The 26846-nt window shown below is 37.3% G+C and overlaps 2 protein-coding genes across 2 annotated transcripts in view; both read right to left on the minus strand.

The window, feature by feature from the left end:
* The window catches only part of LOC139714149 (TNF receptor-associated factor 3-like), a 47504-nt gene extending 40263 nt beyond the window's left edge, over window positions 1-7241 (minus strand). The window contains exon 1 of the mRNA XM_071625867.1: window positions 7069-7241. The gene's annotated coding sequence lies outside the window, so the exon portion shown is untranslated. The remainder of the gene's footprint in view (window positions 1-7068) is intronic.
* An 11739-nt stretch (window positions 7242-18980) lies between these two features.
* Window positions 18981-26846, minus strand: part of LOC139714152 (2-(trimethylamino)ethylphosphonate dioxygenase-like) — an 85773-nt gene continuing 77907 nt past the window's right edge. Inside the window, exons 14-15 of the mRNA XM_071625871.1 lie at window positions 25376-25480; window positions 18981-19955 (exon numbers count right to left, since the gene is read on the minus strand). Of these exons, the coding sequence (XP_071481972.1) occupies window positions 19848-19955; window positions 25376-25480 (213 nt within the window). The 3' untranslated portion in view covers window positions 18981-19847. The remainder of the gene's footprint in view (window positions 19956-25375; window positions 25481-26846) is intronic.

Consider the following 26846-nt stretch of genomic DNA (forward strand, 5'->3'; position numbering starts at 1 on the left):
TGTACATAAAGACGTAGTGATTACTGACTTCTGGCTTTCTCAGATGTGTAGCAGTCCTTGGATTACAAAGGATGTCAAGCAAAAGTTACCGGATTAATATAGCCAATCTTGCTTCAGCACTGTTGAATCAAGTAATGCACGGTCAATAATTATGGAATTCAAAAATAACTTCAAGTTGGAAATAAATCTGTTGATTCTCCCTCACAAGCATGTTATTAATTTTACCATATTTTACAGGCTACCAAACAACCAACTTCCGGTGTTGTAACAGGAAGATATATGATGATGATTATCAATTACGATGAAAGAGTATGTACATTAGGTAAGATAAGATTTGTGACGAATTTCATACCCTGTTTGGAACATAGCTTCTTCAACACTCAGAGACAGGATAATGTTACCTAAATATTATTATTGATATTCAACTACTTTTAAAATAGAATAGTCATAGTGAAAATGTAGGTAGGGCCTAAATTGCTGGAATTGTATGAGCTTATTGGGGCTATATTGCGAAGTTCGGATCCTCAAAGCCGTCCTTAGCCCCCCCCCCCCCCCCATATCCGCCAAATATATCCCTCCGTTTGCTACCCCTCTCCAACTAAATTTACTTACAACTATTAGCAACCCTTAACTATGATAACAACCCTTATATATCTATTAGCTCAGGACTTTTGAAAGATTATGAAAATAACCATATTACCCCTCATAACATAATTCTGTTACTGGACTACACGTACTGTGTGATTTTTGCCTATAAATGCTGTATATCTTGTATTCTTTTTTTTTTCATTGTTTTCTTTTTTCCCCAAGTACTATATGGTATTACATTGTATAACACAGTCTATTCATATGTATATCTATTTCACTAGTTTCATTTAAACATTATTATCTCACAATATACATGTACTACAAATATTTTGTTTAGATCGTTTCTTACCCAAGTGATGTTTACCCTATGTTCAAATTTATGTACGTATACTCATTATGTATGATTAGTTTGTTTACATGTACACTAAACTACTCCCAGTGCATTAAGCTCTTGTAAAAATCCATACCCTCCTCCCTCTATAGGGTGAAGTATAGTCTTTGCTTTAAGAGCATTGACACTTAACCTTCCTTTGTGTACATAAGGGTTATATTGTTGATGTCAAGCCCTTTTATACCCCCTAAGGTCAAAAGATGTTTTCTTAATATACAATTGTGAAGTGAGAAAGGAAACGACATATGGAAAAGATTATGGAAGCTCGTAAATTACGCGCCTTCATTTCATTTTCGGATTAACGAACATTTGTATAGGTATATCATATATAGGGTCCTTGGGGAGTGTAACGAATCTTATTTTATTTTCGAAATAACGAACCTCCGGAATAACAAATATCATCCATTATCATGATTATAATGATGCTATACTGCTGCTGACAGTGATAATAATGTTTATGATGATAATAATGCTGATTATGACATTGTTGATAGCGGTGATGAGAAAATTATAGTACAACAGTATAGTAGCGCAGTACACTATAAAAAAAAAAACAACAACACCCAAAACTATATAAAAAAATTCAAATAGGGACTTACGAGATTTCTACCTAAATTCTGTTCAAATTTTAGATAGATTATATTATGCATATATGATCACAGTCTGAAGATGATCACAGTCTGAAGTTAGATATAACTCAAAATTCAAAATTTGATCTGACTGAGAATACAGAAACCTTGTAAGTCTTAATCTGAAATGATTTCCATCAAAAATTGACTAGTTTGTTTTTAGAGCGTTCTGCAACCTATATTCTCCTTTCACTATATATTACCGTTCGACAGCGATATTCACCACAACCACATAACTTTATACAAATAAAACGAGGAAGCGATAATGGCTGTTGTTGTTGTTATTAGATTTTGTGGCGTACAATCCGTGTACCGAATATTGACGCCATCTACGTGCGGGTCTCTGTATTTTGTTGTTGTTGTTGTTGTTGTTGTTGTTGTTGTTGTCGTTGTTGTTGTTGTTGTTGTTGTTGTTGTTGTTGTTTTTTGCTTTCGTTGTTGTTACCGTACTTTTCGTGAGGGGTCCAGGTCCGGTGTCAGTGAAACGTTCCTCTTACTTTATTCTTTTTTTGTTCTGGGTTGCATCTTCTGGACAATCCGGCTCTGATATACTTTGAGCAGATTTCTCATGCAGCCTCAGGGGGCCTAGTCCCCTCCGATGCGTGAGAGGTGTTTATTGTGCCAGAACCTGTTATTGACGCCTCTAAATCCGATATATCAATAAAATGATAGGGAAGGGGGAAATGGGGGAGTCGAAAGGAAAGACACATAATAGAAACACAACAAACAAATCAAACGAAACAAAACAACTAGCTATTACATAGCAGGAAAAGAAAATGAGTTGACAACGGACGTGGGATTAGAGCTGTTCATAAACAAAATACACCATGCACGTTATGTTAAGTTAAAGCGTTCATGCAGCTAAAATCAAAATGGAACTATTTCAAAACGAAAAGAAGCGCACACTGTGAGGAGAATAAATAGGTTAGGTGAAAAATGCATCAAACAGAAATATAACATAACCAGCGAAAAATTATGTAAAGTAACGGCGTTAATGCAAAAAAAAAAAAAAAAAAAAAAATAACAGATCATGCGATGTCAAACTCAGAAATTAAAATAATTGTGTTTTGTCTGTCAGTACTGTAATATGGGGTGTTTTTATTCAGTTTTTCCCTCGCCGTTGGCACTGATGTTGTTTTCTGTGCGTCGTCATACATAATGATTATGCCTGTGCAGTGTTTGTGACGTGCAGCCCGCTTCTGTTAATATGCATGAATGTTGCAGAAATCTTGCATTGATTAGCACATCCCCCCCGCCCAATCCCCTGTGTTGCTTTTATAGGTCTAAGTTGGTCTAGTGGTGACTATATTCTATGAATATATTGCAAATGATCTTTGAAACATTGGTAATTATATTATAAGGTATTGGTGTTGGAGTAAGATCTTAGTGAAAATCATTCATTAACATTACTTTTTTTTTTCTGTGACAACGGAATCGTCTCACGTAACTTGAGTTACGGGATCGCAATATATATATTTTTTACACTATACTTAGGGGCCAAAATCATTATTTTTCTGTATCAACATCGCCTAGTCACGAATTCAAAGTCCATAGTAATTTGGTTGGCATCCATTCGTCTCGAGAAACGATGGCGTAGCGCTATAGGGAAGCATTTTTCACTGCCTTCTTCTTCTTCTTGTTAAGTCTGCCTCCTTCAATAAACTGAAGATTCTTGCAGACAGAATTAGGACCCGTTCGGAATTTCAACATCTTGGTATAGACCTACTGATCTGACGTTAGGCCTGGCATGTTATGAATTTGCTCTTTTATCTCACATATATTACGACTGTAATACGTTAGATTCACAACAGACAGCAACAGCCCTGCATGATTATGCTGTCTGGCCATCTAATATTGAGTAGCTGAATAGTCCCACTCTTGAATGACAATCTCTGGAGCACCTCCATGCAGCAGATGAAGTCCGTTCGGGCTGAGGCTGATGCTGCCCTTGCCCCCCCCCCCCCCCCCGGCTCTCCTGTCAGAAATTTGTTACCAAGGAAACTAAGTTAATTTGCAATGTGTGCAAGAGACTTGGAGATTTGTGAGCCAATGACAAAATCACCCAACCTTGTTGTTGTTGTTGTTGTTGTTTATGATGGAAAAACATGAATTGGGCCCTACTGAAAAATAATTTGCCCCATATGCAGGCAATATGCGCATACACATGAACTATTTCGACGCCTCGGCGTCTTATCTCTGTCTGATTTGGTTTTGTATAAGACTGGAATTTTTATGCATAAGTTCATTCATAATAAACTTCCATCTGTTTTTATGGATTATTTCACACGTTGTAATGAAATTCACTCAAAAAAAAACAACAACAACAACAAAACACGGCATCAATCTAATGTTTATCCATTTTGTTTCCCAACTCGTGTCCCAAAACAGTCGATAAGGTTAGTCGTTCTATACCTCGTTTTGTTTTGTTTGCTTAGCTTCATGTGGTGTTATTTGTTTTGTCCTCTGTCTTAGTATGTTTTATTCTCTCCGTGTTCCCTTGATGTTCGTAGGTAACTTTGGTCAATCTTAATTTTGTGCTTGTTTTAATATGTTTTATTCTATCTGTGCTCCTTTTATAATATGTTGGTAACCTTTATCATTATTTGGTATTTCATTGTTTAAATTGCAATATGTGTATGATTTGTTTTCAAGGGTACATTCTTTTTTAACAAGCCTCTGGCTTTCTCAGAACTGTACCTGCTACATTTTGTAAAAATTTTATATGCAAACGATTTTTATTACTGAATGAATGTATGAATTGAATTCAAGTGTGATTTCTTATGGGAAAATATGAATGAGGCCCTATTGAAAAATAATTAGCCCCATGATATCCATTCAAGTGAGATTTCATAAGCAGCTCACTAACAATCATGTTTGCATGTGAAATTTGGACCAAAATAATAGGCCCTTCAATCAATGTCTATATCAGGAATACAATGTTTTGTGAAAACAATGAAAATCTCAAGTATCCTATACCTTTTTTATTTTGACCTATAGACCTGATAAATCCCACCTTCTGTTTGTGTAACTTTCACTCTTAACCCCTTTTAACTCCTAAACGCTAGCTTGATAGCACTGAGTGGAACATTCCTCCTAACTCTCTCTGTGTATTTTTCCGATGTCGTGATGCGCCACCTCATGTTCCAAAATGAACAGAGTCGCGATTTCCATTACACATTAAGCGGGAGAGAGAGGACTGACATCGTGGAGCTCTTTGGAGTCGCGATATTTGCGAGTCTACAAGCCAGTAGTGAATATTTACGACAGATAATACTAATAGCAAACATCTGCAACGCCGTTGTGTTGTTCGCGACTAAATTGACAGTATAAATCTCACTGGACATCCTTTCTGAAAATTCGGGGGGGGGGGGGGGGGGGGGGGAGGGGTGCAGGAAAGATAACAACATAAGTTTTACAAGCCTGCAGATATTGTAGCGCTATTAATGTCTGCAATTTTTCAAAGTGAATATTGCAGACTTCGTGAGATGAGATTTTTCAGTCTCGCATCGGAGCCTGTCGGGCTCTCATCAAAAGGATCGCGCGGAGCTGACCCCATGACAGGGAGCTGACATTAACGATTCTAATGAGTCTGGATCTTGATATCAATGTGGTGAGGGCAAAGAAAAGAATTACGTGTGATACGTGGTACACATCCTTATGAGCGTCTCCGTCAGACCGATAGATTGCTCGCATAATCATAGACGTACAGATTAGCTGTTTTGTCTATAGACATACAAAGTTCGAGGATAATCGCTTTTCACTTGGGGGAGCCGAGGATAATCGCCTTTCACTCGGGGGAGCCGAGGATAGAAATTATCATTCCAAATCCATCGCAATAATGGCCACTTATTTAGCGTTTTAATCTACTCAGTATGATTATCTTCTTTCATTGCAGTCTATCCTCAAATTTTCGAAGCTCCCAGCATGTCCTCCCAGTAAGTGTTGTCTTTACATATATTATATATACATCTAGTTATGAATATTTTTGGTCAGCAGAGTTCAAGGAGCACACATAATTATACCATGCCGCTCAATGCGCATTAAATTAAACGAGATGCGAGACAGTGTCAAGACAACATTAGGGTGTATACCATCCGTGTATAAATGGCATCTGTTAGTAACTAAGTGTGTTCTTTGAAATTCGGATACAATTTGCAGAACTCAAGGCCACAATTACCGCTTTATTTCCACGAGATGATTTGAACACTACATTTCCTAACATTTTTATACGTCTGTACATTCAGCAAAATACTCAGCGAATGTTTGTGCACGTATGCTCTGTGCAACTTTGCGTCATGACGCAGTGAGCTCTACCAAAGCACTAGCAAAATACAATAATGGAAACAGAGAAAACGCAAAGTACCTGAAGACGGAAATATACAACACATTATATGATCCACGTTCAGTCCAAACTTTCTGATCTATCGCATATAATAAAGCACACATAGCTATAGCGGAAATAAATTGAAAAAAAAAGTCTAACGCTTCGCATTGAGCAATGCGGGGAAGTCCACAGTTCTTTGTGTCTCTCCAACAATCTCTAGCACGTCTATAGAACCTTAAAAAAATAACAAAAAACCCAAACACTGAGATACGCCGAGAAAAATTCTGCTTGGGAGGCAGAATTATACAAGGGACAAGGAAAACAAACTAGATTTAAAGAGGTTACTGCTAGAATCAACAAAAATGCATGACAAAAAAGCCCTCGATAAACAAAATAGACAAAACTAGTACTATGTAAAATAGATCATAACAGACAAGCATAAATAATGATGAAAGAGGAACGCACAAACAAAACTAAAGTTAATACTTAATATAGTTTATCCGCCGGACACACACACACACACACACACATGTATATATATATATATATATATATATATATATATATATATATATATGTATATATATATACATATATATACCTATATATATGTATATATATATATATATATACATACATACATATACATAATACCTATATATATATATATATATATATATATATATATATATATACAGAGAGAGAGAAAGAAAGAGAGAGAGGGAGATATAGTACACAGACATATACAGAGCGTTCCATGCACTTTTTATCGAAGCTTCTAAATAATCCATTCAGCTTGAACATGTTGAATATCTCAATCTCACATATGCCTTACTCACTCTGACATGTATAGCTGGACAGTAAACTAAAATACAACTACAACTAACTAGAACATGGATTACGTATTGCAATGTTTGTGTGTGTGTGTGTATGTGTGTATGCGTGTATGTGTGTGTGTGTGATATCGAAGATGGAAGCACCTTCTCTGGTAGAAACATATGCATTCATATATCTATTAAAAACAAATCAATATGGAGGGGGGGGGGGAGATGAGGAGAGAGAGGGATGGGGGTGGGGTGAGGAGGAGGAGAGTGAGGGATAGAGGAAAAACATGCCATGTTAGAAAGTTGACTCACCCAATCAACGCCAACGCAGTGCACTGGTGTTCCAACCATTATGACATAATAATCCAAGAAGAAGATGACGAGACAAATAGTCGGGGAATTTTGAACGACAATTTCACTAAATACCGACGTTGGTCTACCATCAAAATCTGTCTTACTCTGGCAAATGCTACAGCACAAGTGACGCAGAAGCAAAGATGTAAAGCGTCGGCTAGTACTTAGTATAGTATGGGGAATCCCCGCTATCAATATTTTCTTATTTTGTTTTTTATTGGGTTTTTGCCGTTCCCGCGTTTGCAGTACCTCGGGTTATTTCCAGCATCTTGTTCAATTTTTGAACAATGTATGTATCTACAATGTTGTATAGATTTTTATATGCAAAGAGAAACGTGGTATTATCTTAGCACTTGCGAGACATTAAAATGGAATACATTTCGTATCACAACAATATTGGTACATACTGTGATATGCGCAGCATGTCATCATAAGGCAGAAAACGGGGATTCCCCGCTTCCGCTGACAACAAAACCGCGCGCGTTCGCGCGTGAGAGCATTGTGATCAAAGAGATTATACCACAAGAGGGCGTAGTCCAGTGGGGATGCAGCCGCGCGAGGAAGCTGCCATTTCGCGTTGTGGAAGCTGCCATTTCGCGTTGTGGGAGCCGCCATTGCACGGATCCTGTACAGTTATTAATCAGTAAAGTTTGAAAGTTTGAAAGTTTATTTACTCACAACCCAAACTCTGGGTATCGGAGTCCAATGAAAAACATATAGCACATTATAATATCAATAAATAATAATTGCAAATAACTCTGAAAAGTGTACAAAACAACTATAACAAACAAAATAAGAATGAAATGCGATTGATGAAAAGAAAAAAAAAATGTACAGAAATGTACAATATATACACGATGTATAGTGAAAAAAAAACAAAGAAAGGGAAATATGACGAGAGAGAGAGAGAGAGAGGAGAGAGAAAGAAGGGATATATGGAGGTGAAGAGGGAGAGTGAGAAGGACACAAGACTGGTGAATTAACAAAAGATATACGAGTGACTTTTGGTTCAGGAAAAAAAGAAAAAAAAAGAAACAGAAAAAAAAAGAAAACACACAAAGACATATGGAAATGAATTCATACGCTAAGTGAACAAGAAGCAAGGAAATATGGACGAGAAGAAGAAGAAGTAGAGAGGGGAAGAAAAAAGGAGGAGAGAATGAAAAGACAAATAAGTTACAAATCAATTGTAAAGAAGGCACAGCCTGTAAAAAAGGCATGTATTATTTGCAAAAAGGATAAAAAATACTAATAATCTAAACATGTGTCATTATATAATTACAAAACTTGGATAAATTGGAAAGGACTGTTTTCTTTTGACAATTAAATAATTGATCCATCTTCATAGTGTTGGGGTATTTCCAGTAATATTTTTTTAAGTATTTCTTTCGTTGTTCATTAAAGAGTCTACACTGAAAAAGGTAGTGAAATTCATCACCAATTTTCTCTTCATTACAATGGGTACAAAATCTTTCGTTTCTTGGAATCTGATTGTATCTTCCAGAAACAATTGGCAGTTTATGATTAGCGCAACGGAATTTACATAAAATTTTTGCCTGTGAATCATTAAGGTGTCGAAAATACTTCTCAAAATGAAGATCCTGCTTAAAAATTCGATAATTTAAACATTGAGAATTTTTGTCTACATTACTATGCCACTCTTGTTTATAAATATCATTTAATCTGGTACTAACTAAACTTTTGAAGCCAGCTAAAGTGAGATGTGCTGCTTGGCTGTTCCAAATTGCAGTTAGACCTAAGTTGTTAAATATTTCTTTTATCCTAATTACCCATGTCATCGAATTTTCTTGCCTCGCCGATAAAACATATTGAAAATTATACAAAATATGCGCTATCTTTGACATATTACTGTTAACAAGTTTAAACCAAAACATTAACATCCGAAGGGTCACTGTTTTTTGTAATCTATCTTTACCTATTTCTCCGTAAACCATACAATTCGGAGTTCGCTTATGTAATCCAAGAAGTTCCTTACAATATCTACAAAAGAAAGTTTCAATTTGGGCGAGGTCTTCAAAACCCCAAATTTCACTGCCGTAAAGCAAAATAGGCATGATCAAACGTTCAAATAGCTCTAGTTTTACGTCGATTGGAAGGAGGAGAGGTAAAATGTTACTTTTCATAGAATACAACGCTCTTTTGGCTTGGATTACTTGTTTGTTTATAGCTTTCTTAAAATTATTATTATAATTGAACGTCGTTCCTAAGTAAACATAATCATCGCAGACACAAATTTTGTCATCACCGAAAAGAAAGGTAGGAGCTGTTCTAACTTTTCCACGGGAAAAAATAACTATCTTAGTCTTAGCAGTATTAACGGTCAGATGCCACAATTGGCAATAATCAAATAAAGCATCAAGAGCTAACTGGAGTTCCTCAGCATTTTCAGCCAACACAATCGTATCATCTGCATATAGTAATGTGAATAAATCAACAAACATATTCACTTCTTCGGTAGAACACGTTTCATTGATACCTGACGAAAGAAAATCCAGGCCAGGGTATCTCTGAGACAAAAATGACGAAAAATCGTTTAAATACAACGAAAATAATATTGGTGATAAATTCTCACCTTGTTTTACACCTATGTTACTCTTAAAAAAGTCTGATTTAGAATTGTTATAAAAAACGCAGGATTTTGACTTTCTATAGATATCCTTAACGACCCGGAGTAATTTACCATTAATTCCATGGTCAAACAATTTCAACCACAGTGAAGATCTATCAACCAAATCGAATGCTTTTTTGTAATCAACAAAAGCTGTATACACCCTTTTCCTTCTCTGTAAATAAAAATCAAGAATAGCATGTAATGAAAATACATGGTCCATAGTTGAATATCCGCATCTAAAACCAGCTTGTTCCTCTCCTAACAGGCATTGTGATTCTACAAACAAAGTTACTCTATCATTTAATACTGCCGTGAATAGCTTCCCAACACAGCTCAATAATGTAATACCTCTGTAGTTGTCAACACAATCTCGTGAGCCCTTCCCTTTATACAATGGTTTTATCAAACCGTTTACCCAATCTGTTGGGACAATGCCACTGTCGAATATAAGATTAAACAATTTGGTTATCAACTTGACCAGATTTTTTGAACTATTCTTCAGAAGTTCATTTAAAATCAAATCAAGGCCTGGTGCCTTGTTATTCTTAAGTCGTTTCATTTGATTGACAACTTCCGATATTTCAATCTCTCTGTCTAATTCTTCGTTTGACATATCATGAAGCAGTGCTTCAATACCAGCATCATAAGATCGTACGTTACCACTACCCAAACTTTTAAAATGATCATAAAAATCATGCGATGATAGTTCTTGAGATGTTTCACAGTATCTATTCTTCCTATTAATCAGTTTCCAATAATCTTTCGGATTTGAACTTTTTAAATTCCTTAACGCTGAATTTAATTGCCAGGTATGATTTTGCTTCTTTAAACGGATAACATTTTTGTACAGCTTACTTTTACGTTTCATTTCACTCTCACTCTGATCAGTTTTAGTTCGACGGAAGACATTTCTTGCTCGTATAAAATCTTTTCTTGCATCAGAACATTCCTTATCAAACCAAGAATTTGCGTGAAATTTGTTTCGGCGTGCCTTGAAATTCTTTGCTTTAGACTCAATAACCATATTACACGCATCTGCAGCATCTAAATAGATATTACGTAGATTACCAGTGATCTTATCAATTTCACTTTGAGAGATGTTTCCTTTAGCAAGTGTCTCTAAGTAATCTATTGATGCAAGTATTTCTGCATCATCAAAATTTTGAACGAATATATTTCTTTTCTTATCCTCCCATTTGATCTTGATTGACTTTTCATCATTACAATTACCTACGTCTGTTCTAAAAACATTATAATTTTCAGTAGATCTTTCTACAGCATGAGCAAATTTATTGACAATTTCGAGTGAAATCGGACAGTGTTTGTCTGATAGAAATTTATCAAAAGTACCGATGGAGAAATTTTCAATTTTTGTGAACACTTCGGGAGATGCCAAAGCATAATCAACAGTACTGGCACTGCCACACGTTAAACGACCAATACCGAAATCATCACCGAATCTGCCATTCACTATATGTATATCCATACTTTTGCAAAGATCTAATAATCTATGACCGTTATTATTAACATGATGATCATTGTTGAACCTTTTAGTACAAATACCAAGCAATTCAAGTTCAGATTGAGAATCAGTTATATTCTCGGATATGAATGACAAACCAATTTCATTTTGAATATCATCTTCCACTGTAAGAAAATCACCAAGTATCCCTGTTCTGGCATTGAAGTCTCCTACCAACAAAAACGGGAGATCGTATTTAGCCCGCAGAGTCGTACAATCATTTAAGATTATGTCAAAAATATCGTCAGTATAGTACTTTGACCCTTCATGCGGAATATACACTGAGCCAATCAAAATAGAGAATCCAGAAAAGTCGAGTTTAATCCACAAAATAGAATCAGACTGAGTCTGATTCAAAATTTCATAACAGCCCTTGAATCTCTCAGAAACAATTATTGCTAACCCATGAGTCCCACTGAGGGGGATAGAGACGTTTCTTTTCTGGGCCGTCACATATTGATACCCAGGAAAATACTCAGAATAATTCAAATCGGTTTTAGTTTCACTGAGACAAATGATATCATGCTTTTTGACAAAATCTTGTAGGAAGCCATAATCACATTTCTTAGAAATACCGCAAACATTTAGCCCTGCAATCTTCAGCCTTGAAATCGATGAGCAATGATATTTATGGTCATCGGAGCAGGCATGTGCCGCGAGTTCCTAGATGTCAAGGTAAACCCCCAACTTCTTGATGCGGTCCTCGTCCCATCCGATGTCATGGAGGTTGTCCAGCGAATCTAGAACTCTGATGCTCTGTCTCCCATCGGACGTACTGATGTAATGGATCTTTCCATCGATTGTCCAGACGCGTAGTATGCCTGTGTCCTTCCTCATCTCTTGGACGACTTTGCTCCTGAGACGGGTGAGGTCGTCGTTGATGTAAACATGTTTCAGATCCTCTCTCTTTCTTAGACCTTTCTTGGCTCGCATGAAGGTTGCCTTTGCCTCACGCCTGGTGAAACGAGCGATGACGGTGCGCGCTTTCTTCCTTTGATGGTCATCCGCCGATGTTGAGCCCAATCGATGGCAGATGCTCAAATCCGTGGCCTTGATGTCTACTCCCATTTGCTTCGCTAGGTCTAGCACCACTCCTGTCGTATTTTCACCCTGCTCCTCCTTCAGACCGTAGATTTTCACGTTCTCCTTCCTTGTGTATTGTTCGAGTCGTTCTACTTCGAAATGACCAATTTGAACAGACAGATGGCAGCACTGTTTAATGCGCTCGACTTGAATATTCGGCGCAGTGACCTTGCGTTGTTTTATTGTGACGTCACAATGGTCATGTTTAAGCGTCATAATGGTGTTGATGTTGTTTGATTTTATGGCGTGAGTGGGAATGTACGCGAAACAAACGTCATAATGCTCAAGTACTGTCTAGTCTACACCCAAGTTCCCACTATTTATTTTGCGAACAACAAAAAGGTCTGGACTCTACCAAATGGTTCAAATAATATGATATCATCGTAGAAACTAATATGTAAACAATTAACCACATTGTGATTCTGAAAATAAAAATGTGTAATGAAGAATAACATATCATTCCAGATATGATATGAGAAGATATGACTTGAACGTAGACTTAGATCCAGCGCCAGGAGCTGAGTGTGCGCTCCCTCTTCAATTTTGGACGCACTATTTGTACGCACGCGTATGGCGAGTATGGTAGGTGTCCAACCTACCGACCGGGTCCATAACGACCGGCCGCGCATTATAATGGCATTGCGCGTACAGAAAGAAAATGTACGCATGGGACTACGCGCAACGGTGTTCGATTATTCACTTGGCTACGCTACCGAGTAAAATGTGGCGAAAACAACTAAGTATTCCCTCTAAATTACCGAAATTTAGCAAAATCGAATAAGGTTTATCGTGTAACTAACGTTACATATATTATAACTAGGCCTACCTTTGCTGACTCGTTGTTAGATGTAGAGTATCCTTCCGTAATAAATTTGACGATTTTGACCGCAAAATTGTCACCGCCGCTTGTACGATCGAGCACACACGTTACACATACACATGACATAAACATTTTGTCGCCCGCTACGACCGTACGAGTTGATGCAGAAACGAGAAATGAATGTGAAAAAACAAACCGACTCATCTAATTTATTTCAATTACGATGAAGTTTCCTTATGAAAATCAATTCAAATTCATCAAACGGTCCTTCAAAAGTAATATCGAAGGATTCAAAATATATTCAGATATTATTGGGAAAAAAATGACGGCTAGAAAAAAACAGCGGCCTGTCGAAAAAACGCATTTAAGTGCCCTTTATACGTATTCTCAGGGTGGTCGGTGGAAATGAGCAGGGCAACTGAGTGCGGAAAAAATGACACCCCACGCGTTCGAAGCCGCCATCTAAGAGCGCGTACCTCAGATCGCATTTTCAGTGCGCGCTTGTGAATACGGAGTATTTTCTCCACACGTGAGTAAAATTTCAGGCCAATTGTGAGATTTTTCACGTTTCTATTGATAGAAAAACGTTAGGTGTCCGGTATTATGGACACCCAACCATACTTACTCTATAGGTATAATCTCTTTGATTGTGATCAACTCTGTACCACATGCGATTATCATTCATGAGCCATGGTATACCAGCCTCAACCAGCGCATTCCTCCTACATACTGGCTAAAACCAGGGAGGTGAGAAGAGTCTCTCCCCACCTCCCTGCTAAAACCAACTAGGAAACCAACACTCAAATTCAGCTGGTCACTTCGATTATCACTGCTAATCGTCCATTGGCCGTCAGAATGCTATGTATAATTATGATAACCGTCGAATACAGTTCTGCTGACTGTGGTGGTAACAAACAACTGGGGATAATTCAAGTTGGAAGTAACGGAATTCGGAAGGGTCTCCAAAGGCACTTTCCCTGGCGCTTGCCTGGGGTTTTATCGCTGGCGGCTTAACAACTTTCCGTTCACCTTTCCGACACTTACTGCGGCGTGATGGCTTTTGAGCGTGACTACCTCGACAGATCTGTATCAAAAGAAACTTGATTAAAAATTAAAATTTAATCAATAGGCCCTACATATAGCACTTCATGTAGCATGCACCCTGGGCTGGACCATGTGGGCATACAGAGGGAAATTCACGTGACTCTTTTTCTTATTCTGATTAAGAGATCTTGGAGGAGTGGACAGATCCGAGACAGACAAAAACCTGGAAACAGAATGCCTCAGGCACCCGAGGGGGATCGAGGCATATACAACTGCAACAGAACTACCTATAATATACACTGTACAGTTGTATTATGTAAAAACTTTAACATGCAATAGGTCTCGAATAAAGCAACTATCAACACATAAGTCACCTATTATAACATTTTGAGAGATATAGGCGGGTTCTAATTAAAGGGACTGTACAGTAGTGGTTGAGGTGGGGATTCATGTTTTGAACATTCTTAAGTGAGATAATGAGAAACCTCTTATGAAATATGAAAGAGCATGTGATTTTAAGAAGGATTCAACGTTTATTTGATGAAAATTGGTTTTCAAATGGCTGAGATTTACCCAAAAGTGATAATAATAAAAGGCGACATGCCCCACCTTTATTAGGATCTCTTTGTTTCACCTTGTTTTTGGATATCTCAGCCATTTCAAAACCGATTTTCATGAAATAAACTTTTGATACCCCTTAGAATTGCATGCTCTTTGACATCTCATAGAATGGTTTCTGAATATCTCGCAAAACGTTAAAAGCTAAATCCTCACCCCGACCAGAACTGTACACACCCTTTAAGCAACTGAACTATGGCACCAAGCAAGAGATGCTCATCTGAGCAGCGCATTTCACAGAAACTGTACTCTGGGCAAACTCTTCAAATATCATGAGATTCAGGGTTTGCCCTTTAGGCAACATCCCCTAATTTGGGACATCTCGGCAGGGCGCGGTCGCCCTCTTTCCCTTTGAGGAACCATCACCATTCATTGTGCACATGCAAACTGTAATCCCTCTTGGGTAAGGTTATCTCATTAGGTCTAAAATGCGGCTTTGAAGAGATGAGATTGTCAAAAAAAAAAATACAATCGGCGCATTTAGAGAATTTGTGGGTTACAGCTCGTTATTCCGAAGGTTCGTTATTCCGAAGGCTCTTTAGTCCGAAGATTCGTTATTCCGAAGGATCGTTATTCCGAATTTCATTTTCGGATTAACGAATCTCCGGAATAACGAGCCTTCGGAATAACGCCACAAAATAATGCTCGGATTAACGGACCCTTTTTCATTTTCGGATTAAAGAACCTGTAGGTAAAGGGAATATGTGTGTTTCGGATTAACGAACCTTCGGAATAACGAACCTTCGGAACAGGGAACCTTTGGAACAACGCACAGCACCCGAATGTGTGTCCTACCTTATCATAGGGAGCCACATTAGCCGTGGCATCACGCCGTCTGTATGAGCTTTCTTTTCATTCCCTCTCACATTGGTGATTCTTACTAAATTTGGTCAAAAATTCAGAAACCCGTTCTTAAGAAGATGACAATGCCCAAATTGTGAAAATAAGCTAATTTGGGGTAAGCCCTATTCGTACCCCATCTTAGGGGGCTCCCAACGGGGCATTATATAGTCTATTCATCTTTTCACGCCGCCCTTTATGCCAAGTTGGGTCAAAATCCAGACACCAGTTTTCAAAAGGAAAATGGAAATAAAGAAATAGTATAGAAATATAAATGAAGAAATAAACTGGTAATGTATTTTTCGCCAATAAAGAATGAGTTCATTCGACTCAAATTCTCAGCGGCCTCCGCTTTCTTCAGGAGTCTTGACAAAGAAGGCGGAGGCCGCTGAAAATTCAAGTCGAATAAACAATTCTTTATTGGTAAAAATGCATTACGGTTCCAGTTTATTTTCTTCATTTCTTCGTGGAGCCAATAAGTGAATCCTCAACATGTTTGGACATGGAAATATAAATACATGTACTGTAATATAGAAGTAACAAGAAAAGTTGTCATTATGAATGACAGACACCCAATAACGCCGGACGCCAGACGGACAATGCAATACAGTACACTTGCGTTATAACAAAGTCTGATCGGGACCGGCATGCACTTTTCATTTTGTTGAATCATTTTTTTTTTCTGACGAAAACACGCAAACAGTGCGTGTGGGTATCTTGTTTCCTGAACAGTCATCATGCGCTCAAAAGAAATGTTAAACGAGATGCTATCTCATTAATTTATTTTACATTTGAGATAGAGCATGAAGTTATCTATTATGTACTCTCATGCTCAGTTTGAAAACACATCATGTACGAAATTTGATGGTTTAGGATTCGGTCACAGTTCGTTATTCCAAAGGTTCGTTATTCCGAAGATTTGTAATTCCCCCGAGACTCGTTCTTCCGAAGGTTCGTTAATCCGAAAATGAAGTAAGGTTCGTTATTCCGAGGATTCGTTGATGCGAAAATGAAATAAGATCGTTTATTCCAAAGGTTCGTTCTTACGTCGGTTCGTAATTCCGAAAGTGAAATAGGGTTCGTTATTTCGCAGGTTAGATAATCCAAAAATGAAAAAAAAAAAGTTTGTTATTCCAAAGATTCAACAATCCAAAAACGATATGAGGAATGAAATTCCAAATGTTTGTTAGTACTCGTCTCTCTCTCTCACATTTTTTTTTTTCACTTTCGGCTTAAAGAAACCGATATGATTTCATTTTCCGATTACAAAATTTTCGGATTTATGCCATTTTCGGATTAACGAACGTTCGGAATAACACCAGAAATGTTCGTAATAATGAACGCTATTTTATTTTCAGAATTAACGAACATCTAGGTATACATAGGGTACTCGTGTGATCCGGAAAGCGAACTAAATAACTTCGTTTAATTTTGGCTACACAAATAATGTAAATTCTCATTGGAAATGGTACTTACACAGGGAGCGAACGCATAGACGTTCTTTAAATGATTGTTCTGCTATAAAATATTATTTCGCAAGCGATCTATGCATTTTGATATAACGGGAAAATTTCTTTTGTTTCTTTCTTGGTCAATGGCACTCGGAAATGACTTTGTTATAACGAGAATTTCGTTACAACCATTTTCGTTGTATACATGGAAGTGACTCTAGCGCCATGATTTGGGGACCTGAATTTTTACTTCGTTGCAACAAAATTTTGTTATAAAGCTGATTTCATCTCGTGATACTGTATCTTGAATGAGAGAAGTAAAACATACATGACACATCATTGAAACATCAAGGAAGCAGACATCACCGAAAAAAAGTAAACAAATGTTCAAATTGTATGACTGCTGTTAGCCATTAGATGGACATACATGTCAATTTATTTAGCACCTTTGTGTACATATCCCTCTTTCCCAATACATTGTACATGTAGTACAATTAGAAATATACTCTACATCTCACTGCAGTGAGGAGAAATGCTAAAACATTCTTTCTGGGAAGGTTTACAGAAATACAATATCCTCCCTTCATTAGAAGTTTTGCACCAAGCAACTATAGCATTACAAATCTTCATAATCTCATAATATATTGCTAAATAACAAAAGTTCACAAATAGACAGTACATATTGTACATTATCATCAATGAAGATTGATCACACAGAAGTGGAATTTGATGCTCAAGAATTTAAGCCTGGGTATCTCTCTTTACAAGCTACATCTTCATTGGTGCGAACAAAATGAAACAAAGAAAGAACGGGTAGCTCACAAAAGTTTACAAAGTTAATGATTGCTGATACCACACAAAAATTTATATCTGATGAGTATATGTAAAATGCTATATGTATCTTATCTAATAAATTGCATAGCATGATTACAAAACAAAAAAAAAATCACACACAATAGATAATTAAGATAAGCAAACAAAAGAAATGATTAAAAATATAATCACGGTTTGCACAGATGTAATATTAGATTTGAATTTTTTACTAGCAATGGTGACTGATATGCCTCTGCCAATTTGCATGGTTCACCAAATAGGTCGAGAGTACGTCTTGACAATGTGAGTGGACAGTTTCACATAATTGTCAAAAAATTCAAATGACATCTTTGTCACAAATGTGTTGAGTTTTTATCTTCCTTGAACTAAGTTTAAAGTGAAAACATAGTTCTGGTAAAGGTTTGAGAACCCGTCTTGCACCATTTCATATCTGCTTGCAATATATCGAAAGAGGCTACCAAGAAATTTACCTGGCTGACGCGATTTGCTGGGATGACGAGTTGTTTCTGAGATCAATAATAAAAGTTGGTATACCGACTACATCTTACCTTTAAATCTTTACCTATCCAAGTTGACCCTGAATGCATACTTTCAGGTCTACAAGCAAATCACCCTATCCTTCACCTTGTAAGTTCTGTATTGCAGGGTCGCACATACCCTTTCTGTAGAATACAAGCTGTATATATATGTATTGCATTTCAATACTGATGAGGCACACAATGACCGATGTTAGGGATACATAGCAGCCAATCAGTGACAATATTAGGAGCTCTGTTACATCACAGCGCAGTAGAGTATATTTACATAGTAGCTGCGCTATACAAATTTGTCTAATTATTATTATTATTAACATACAAATTCCTTCACAGCTAGGCACATATTATAGCTTTACTCTGCAAAGCCTGAGAGAAAGTTGTTTATCATTACTGAAGTTGGAGTCCAATGTGCATGCTAGCATATGAACTAGTATAGCTGCGGTGTTGAACTGCGAAAACATCGCAAGAAATTGTCCATGACCTCCTCCTCATATGTGCAAATATCTGTATGCAAAAATATCAGCTTTTACTGTAAATACTATCCCAGCCATGCCATCAATGATTTCAAGAATATTTGGCCATGAACAACAGAAGGTTTATTAAGAGTTGCAATGAAAGTCTCCATCATGTACCTACAGAGAGAAATGCTTTAAACTCTTTCTGTGCTATGGACTTTGCAAAAATGAGTGCAACGCTATGGGGTACTTTGTGCCAATCAGCACTAAAAGCACACAAAAGGTTAAAAGTCTGCAAGCATATAATGACTGTGTAACAAACATTCCCAAACACAACTCCAGGAGCATACAATATCAAATGTAGGCAAATATACAGAGTTAACATTGCATGAGCCGGACATATTAAGACTGGAGAGTAATAAAATCCCTCACAGCATATTCTTACATACCTACATATACATGCATAAAACTTCCAAATAAACATAGATATACATACATTGTATTAACTACAATGGACTCCCGTTATAACAAAGTCCTCAGGGGCGGCAGTTTTCTTTTGTTATATTGAAGTTTCGTTATAACCAAACAAAATGAAAAATAAAAATACATAGGGTGGATGATGTTGCAGCCTGAATTTTAACTTTGTTGTAACCAGATTTTTTTTATAACTGTGTTCGTTATAACGGGAGTGCACCGTATTCATTCATTCATTGATAATTTGATACAAGATCTCTTTGTTGGCATAAAATGTTGAAACAGGCAGGGGAGATCATCATTTAAAGGCAAGTTTTACACTTTTGTCAAGTAACATAATGATATTCGGGTGGCAGGTTTGCCATCACCCCAAGACAGAGACGGAAGCCTGTGTAGGTGCTCGGTTCAAACACCCCACTGGATTTCTCTCACAGCTGGCACTGGTTGCCGACACGCTTTGCCATCTGACCCAATCCTCTCTTTTCATGAAGGTACTGGACCTTGCTCCTGAAGTCATCGACGTTGACATAACAGCCCTGGATGGAGAAACAAAGAAAAGGAGGGACTCTCAGGGAAAATTTATATATTATAAAAACAGCAAGATATGCATTAGATACTAGGGGTGGTATTCTGAAATCTTTCCAAAGAAGATTTTTTTTTTTTTCATAAGTCAGGATTTTTTCCTAAGTGGTATTCTGAAATCTTCCGTAGTTTCTTCCTTAGGTTCTTCCTAAATTGTTTTCTAAAGTTGGGAAGAAACTAAGGCATATATGCAAATGAGGATGAATCATGAGAAGATATACGAATTTCTGACTTAGGAAGAAGTTGGTATTCTAGAATGCACTACGAAGATTATTAGGAAAGCCCCAACCCTGTCCTAAGTATGTTGTTAGATACTGTATACCCTGTAGCGATAAGATGCAAAACTTTGTGATGGACGCTTGTCATAGACTGCGTGCAATAAGCACTTTATATGCGCGAAATGGGCATGAAAAATAGGACTTGCCAGCGCATAAAGCGTGAGTACGGACAACACTTTTATTTAACCTTATAACATACATGTAATAATATATGATTGTGATTGGTTGGTTCCTCATGATATGACGTTCCATATAGCTTATGAAAGAACATTGGGTGGGGATAAGAATGACCTGATTTGCATTAAGATATGACGTTTCATATTGGCAAAAGAAAAAAATCATTGGGTGGGGATAAGGATGACCTAATTTGCATGTAAAAGGGAAGTTCCTAGAAAGACATTTCAGAATACCAATTCGGTCTTTCCTAGGCACTTCCTAACTTTCTGACATAGGAAGAAACTTAGGAAGATTTTCAAAACACCACCCAAGGTCCTTTCAGTGTGAGTGTGTGGGAGGGGTTAGGGTGGTCAATGCTGTTGGATATTCATGTTGATGCTCTACAACCCTGCCCAATACTGTAAAACAAAGAATCTTCGCATGCATTTTAATTTCGCGAAATTCGCGAGAGCCAAGATTTGCAAAATTATAATGTACGTGAAAGTTCTTGTCTATGCTATACGCATTGCATGTTAGAGGCAACTCGTAAAAATTTCATGCTGCGAAAAAGGTTATCGGCTCCTTGCAATTCGCGAAAATTTCAAGCCACAAAAATATTGCGTTTTACAGTATAAGCTACAATTATTATTTGAGTAGAAAGAATCCATGCAGGAATATGTGAGAAGGTTCCTTCCTTGAAGTTTGTTGAATCAGCCTTTCTTCATTGAAGCACTTAAAGGAGAATCTACAAACCCCACAGCTATAATCAATCTAAACTTCAGCCATTAGACATAAATTACATTCAAACCAGCTCCCTGTTCAGACTAAATCCTCATGACAATTTGATCTACCAGCTTCAGTGCACTTTGAATTCCCACTACCCTGCATTGGCAACACAAAATATCTATTCTTGTGGTGAACAGAATGTTCAATGTTCAAGCACCTGATCACCTCAATCAAAATAAGCACCGGGTATCAGCTGCTGACTTGCAAATGTATCACTCACTGATATGAGCAGATGGTAAGCACCGGCAAACATAGATTAAGCAGCTCGTTCTCACACTGCGCAGTGCAGGAAATGACTGGGGAATCCCCAATTCATCCAGGGTTGTCAATGCAAGGACCAAAAAACTTTATTTCTGTGTGTGTATGTGTGTGTATGTGTGTGTGTGCGCGCTTGCAAGCATGGGGGGGGGGGGGGTGAGAAGGGAGAATAGAGGGTCAATTCAGGTACCACCCCTTCCCCCATGGGTTTTATTGCAATTGTTGGTGTGGATAAAGAATTAACAATAATGAGCCCAATTACCCTCACTGAATTTGTGGATTAATCAGCAGCAAAGAAAAGAGAGATTAAAGCAATTACTGTCGCATGAAAAAAGCAAAACCAACATGCATATTATATCTGAAGGATGAAAAGGGTATACAGAGGGAACGGTGATACACACAGTTAACTGGTCACCACACAGTGTGTCATTCAAGGTTTTAATTTTCATGTCATTGTAGGGATGCCAGTATTAGCCTGGGAGGAAGAAAAGTTTGAAAGCTGACTATGAAAAATAGTGGGCATGTGTCGAAAAACAAGATAAAGGATGCCTCTGAAGTCATCACCTAGAAAGTAACATTTTGAGAAAGTACATATATAATATATCTTTTGTCAGGACAATCCAAAATATTACATTTAGTACGCAACAGATCAAATGATTCACAGTTTTAAAAATGCTACACCTTACCATGCGAAGACTGGTAACAACATTAACCCACTTCTGACACGGACTGGGTGTGCCATGTACAATAACAGTGGCAATCACAATAGTCATGGAGTGAATGGGTTAATAAACAGATAAACATCAAAATAGTGTTAAATACACTGACCTGCTGCATAATGCTTAGCTCTTGCTAAATCTTATCAATGAAACCTTTATCACTCACACACATCTTCAGGATTAAAGTCGCCCCTGTTCTACGCCTCATATTTTTGTCAATGCATACTATTATTTGCTTTCTTTGTAAATGCAATTCTGACTTGGGCAACAAAATGAATGGGCTTGTGAGCAGAGACATTTTGTACTTTGAACAATCAGTTGATTTGGTCATCACCTTGAGGGCCCCCTTCCCTGGTATTCAGCAATGATCCCAAACACCCATTTTACTGTCGCTTGAACCTTTTTTCACCTTACTCGCATTTACATAGCCAAAGTACACTTTGTTGTGCTCACTACATATGTACTAATGCCACATTGTATCTGCTGTTAAGTTGTGTTCTTTATTCCCTACGTTGCACATGCCCTTGAGGTTATCATTCGGGCTGCAATAGAGATTACATCCATCTGTTACAGCATTTTGCTGCTGAAGCAACATTCAGTCGACCCAGTCTGGCACTTGCAAAACAGAGATGCCACCATAAGTTCTTCATCTGATAACTCACAATATCTGGTACTTCTCCCCTCATGTATTTCATGCTGCAATACATTTTGGTTTTGTGATGAAGAAGATATATAGTCCATGGGCCAAGACCCGAAAAATGGGTTGTTGGTACCATCTGAGGTGGCACAACCTTTTTGGTGCCATTTTGTTTGTCGGGCATAGATATGCTTATCAAGCTATGACAGCATTTCCAAATGAGTAGCTTAGTCATAATAAATGAATTTTTAACCAATTTGGTCTCGTATTTATATCCCTATAATTCTGAATCGAAACTAAACCGCTATACAAAGAAGAGCACTGCCTTCTGTATGTCCACGGGTGTCCTGTTGTAAACGCGGTGCGTTTAGTCTTTATTCAGGGCAGCGAAGGGAATATCCAAAGGGTTATGATGTCCACAGCTGTCACGCGGTGCGCTTAGTTCTTTATCTAGACCAATGTACCGTTATCATATCTAAAGTTCCTCATAATTAAAAGGGATTATCTATACTGTTTTTATACCACCCTATCAACAAATACATCAGTTTTAAACAAAAATCACTCTGTTCATTTATAATGTTATTTATTATAATGTATTGTAGTGTACCGGTACATTGTTTTTGCATTATCTTTCATTGTTGGAGGGAAATAAAGCGACATTGGCGTGGTATCAGCGTTTTCACCATAGCGTTTTCGCCGGAAAATGATAAATAATTGAAAGATACGGTAAAATTCACGAGGAATTGCTTTTGTTGTTGTTGTTGTTTTTAGATAAAAGGACATACACTGTATCATACGCTTTGGATATTCCCTTCATCGTCTAGAATAAAGACTAAGCGCTGTGGGCATCATAACCTTTGGATATTCCCTTAGCTGCCTTGAATAAAGACTAAGCGCACCGCGTTTACAACAGAACACCTGTGAACATACCATAGAGCTGCATTTTACAGCTCCGTGGAACATACAGAAGACAGTGCTCTTCTTTGTATGGCGGTTAGTTTCGATTCAGAAGTATAGGGATATAACAACGAGACCAAATTAGTTAAAAATTCATTTACTATGACTAAGCTACTCATTTGGAAATGCTATCATAGCTTGATAAGCATATCTATGTCCGACAAACAAAATGACACCAAAAAGGTTTTGCCACCTCAGATGGTACCAATATCTGGCCTGGCCCATGGACTAATACATGTGGCTACAAATGCCCAGTTTTCTTTCATCCCCCCCCCCCCCCCCCAAAAAAAAAAAAAAAAAAATCGCCTAAACTGTAACCTCATTTTGTAGTCAAATTCATTCCCTCATGCAAAATCTTTAAGCACAATATTGTCAGTGCAATCCAAGCATTCTAGGACAAAAGAACTTACAGTAAGAATGGGAATTTTTGCGGTTTGGAAATTCTTGCATATTCTACATTCTATGACAAGAAATGGTGCAAAAATAAACCGATGCTCTTTTTAGTTGTTGCTTGTTTTACATGTATTATTTGTTATTGATCATTGATTTCAAGGTAAGTAAATTGTAGAGATATAAGTGCTATCTTATTTGCAGTTTTTTTTTTTTTCATGTTCATGTTTTCTTATAAGTTATAATTTCTGACTGTTTCTGCAATTATCTAATTATAACACGACTTAAACTTATCACCAGTATTACAAGTCATTTGTACATCTCCATAGAATTCAATATAAAGGTGAACTTGCATATGGATGATGATTTGATTCAAGTTTTGCCTAAAAATCAAATCTATAGTCCTCAACCTCATTATAAATGAATTACAGTCCATATTGATAATCAATATGCTACAGTTCAGACAGGATAAGCATGAATTTATTGTACTACACCTATCTACACTTCTTTCAAGCTCCCCCTCCTAAAAAGGAGGAAAGGAAATGAGAAAACACTATAACATAAGAAAGATAGATTATAAATCATAAACACTCTATAGCCACTTTGACAAGGCAAAATATACAGCGTTTTGCTGGGCTGAAATGTATACAGCCAATACTTTACAAGCATTTGATTACCTAGGCTGAGCTAAGAGTACATGTGGCTTTTGATTAGTAAAGACTGTACATTGTATGATAAATTTTGTCTTTTAATGTAGTCCCTACAGTCAGTTACTCCAAATCATAAACCAACTTACAGTTTGGCAATTTTACAAATACTATGAAATTTTATTTACTTCTTCCTATTAGGACAAAAGAAGATCATAATATGTTCATACAAATAAAGATGGAAAAATCTATGTCGAAGAAAGAGTATGTCACTTGTCTCACACCACCCCATGAGCTAAATGCCCAAGTTGGCATTTTATGCAGTTTCTATCTTTGCAAATTTTATTCCATAAACATCTCAAGCATCTAGAATAAAAAGCATACCTGGTTAACATTTGCTCTCACAAAGTGTCTTTCATTCTCAGAGAACTTCTGAGGCTTTGAAACGTTGACACATGCTTAAACCTTAAAAGAAAAAAAAAACTATTCTACTGCCAATAGCCTGCTATTAAATCAAACATAACAAGCATGATTACAGTGGCCTACCTGTAACAGTCTGGTCCCACCATTCAGCTCAAATTGGGTGCGGCCATGAAGGATCCTCCTGTTATTGAAGATCACACAATCACCTTCTTCCAGTCTGCATGAGACCTGGAACAAAAATAATGGACAAAGGCAGCAGTCAATAAAAGACGTAGCTTAAAGACGTGAGACTCCAAAAAAATTTACACATGCACAGCAAAAACAGAAAATATACAAGTGCAGTACCTTTAGAAAATAGGTCCCCCTTTGATTTCAAAGGAAATATTCCCATATCTGGTACCTATCTCTTTGAATAGATAGGGTTGTCATGGAAACTCCATGAAACAATGTTCCTATATTCTTCACACAACCAAGTGTATGACTACCACAGAAACATAAGCCCCTAGTTCCTATCATTGTACGGTAGTGGATATTCTTTGTCTAAGAGAAGGAATCTTGAAAGCAAGCGATGTCTTGTTTTAGTACTTGACTAAGGCAGCACTTGTTGCCCTTGGTCTAGCTGAATAACTTGAGAATTCAAACCAAGTTTGATTAAAATTTATTGTCTCTCTCCATACTGATGGAAGTGAGAAAAAGTCTGTCTATTACACCAGACAAATAGGCAGACACTGAAAATAAATGAGCATATGAAAGCTCACAAATAGAAAAGACCAAGAGAGACTTGTACGGGTTGAAATGTTTGGTAGGCCTGAAATATGTGGTTTGGGTCACCCGAAATATATAATACAATCATATAGGCCTACTGCAAAACGAGGAATGCTCGCGTGCATTTTAATTTCGCGAATTTCGGGAGAGCCAAGATTCGCGAAATTAAAATGCACATGAAAATTCTTGTCTACACTATACACACTGAATGTTAGAGGCAACTTGTGAAAATTTCATGCCACGAAAAAGGCCGTTGGCTCCAATTCGCGAAAATTTCATGCCGCGAAAATATCGTGTTTTACAGTATGTGGTTTGGGTTTATGCTGAGTTTGTGCGATGTTCTGAATTACAATCTTTATCAGATAGGCCTATCTAAATCTGAAATTTGAGGGCATAACATCATCATCTACTCAAAAGTACTTACTATTGTTTTTATTGACCATTTTACCCCTAAGTTTAACATTAAGCATACCCACTAATCTTCCCACTAGCTGGTTTTCTGAAAGTAACTTTATTCAAAATTGCAACAAAAACTCTTCATGCAGTCAGGAAAGTAATACTGCAAACAGTCACAGTGATTAATTCACATAGCTATTGAAATGCTGAAGAGATTTTACATAGACTTTGGCAGAGGCAGGTTATTAATTTCCTCAAAAATGTTAAGCGACTGATGATGATGTGTGTATAATAAGAATAAGAATGTGTCTCCTGAACAGTAACTCTAATCATTCTTGAATGCCACATCCAGAATATCGCCAGAATCAAGGTCAAACCTTTCATGCTATCATAGATCTTGCTGTGAGGTAGCCTTTTGTCAAGGCCCTCTCAC

The sequence above is a fragment of the Diadema antillarum genome, unplaced genomic scaffold (genome assembly GCF_040938485.1).
Source record: "Diadema antillarum isolate AM-2024a unplaced genomic scaffold, OU_Dant_1.0 seq00002176_RagTag, whole genome shotgun sequence".
Classification (NCBI taxonomy): domain Eukaryota; kingdom Metazoa; phylum Echinodermata; class Echinoidea; order Diadematoida; family Diadematidae; genus Diadema; species Diadema antillarum.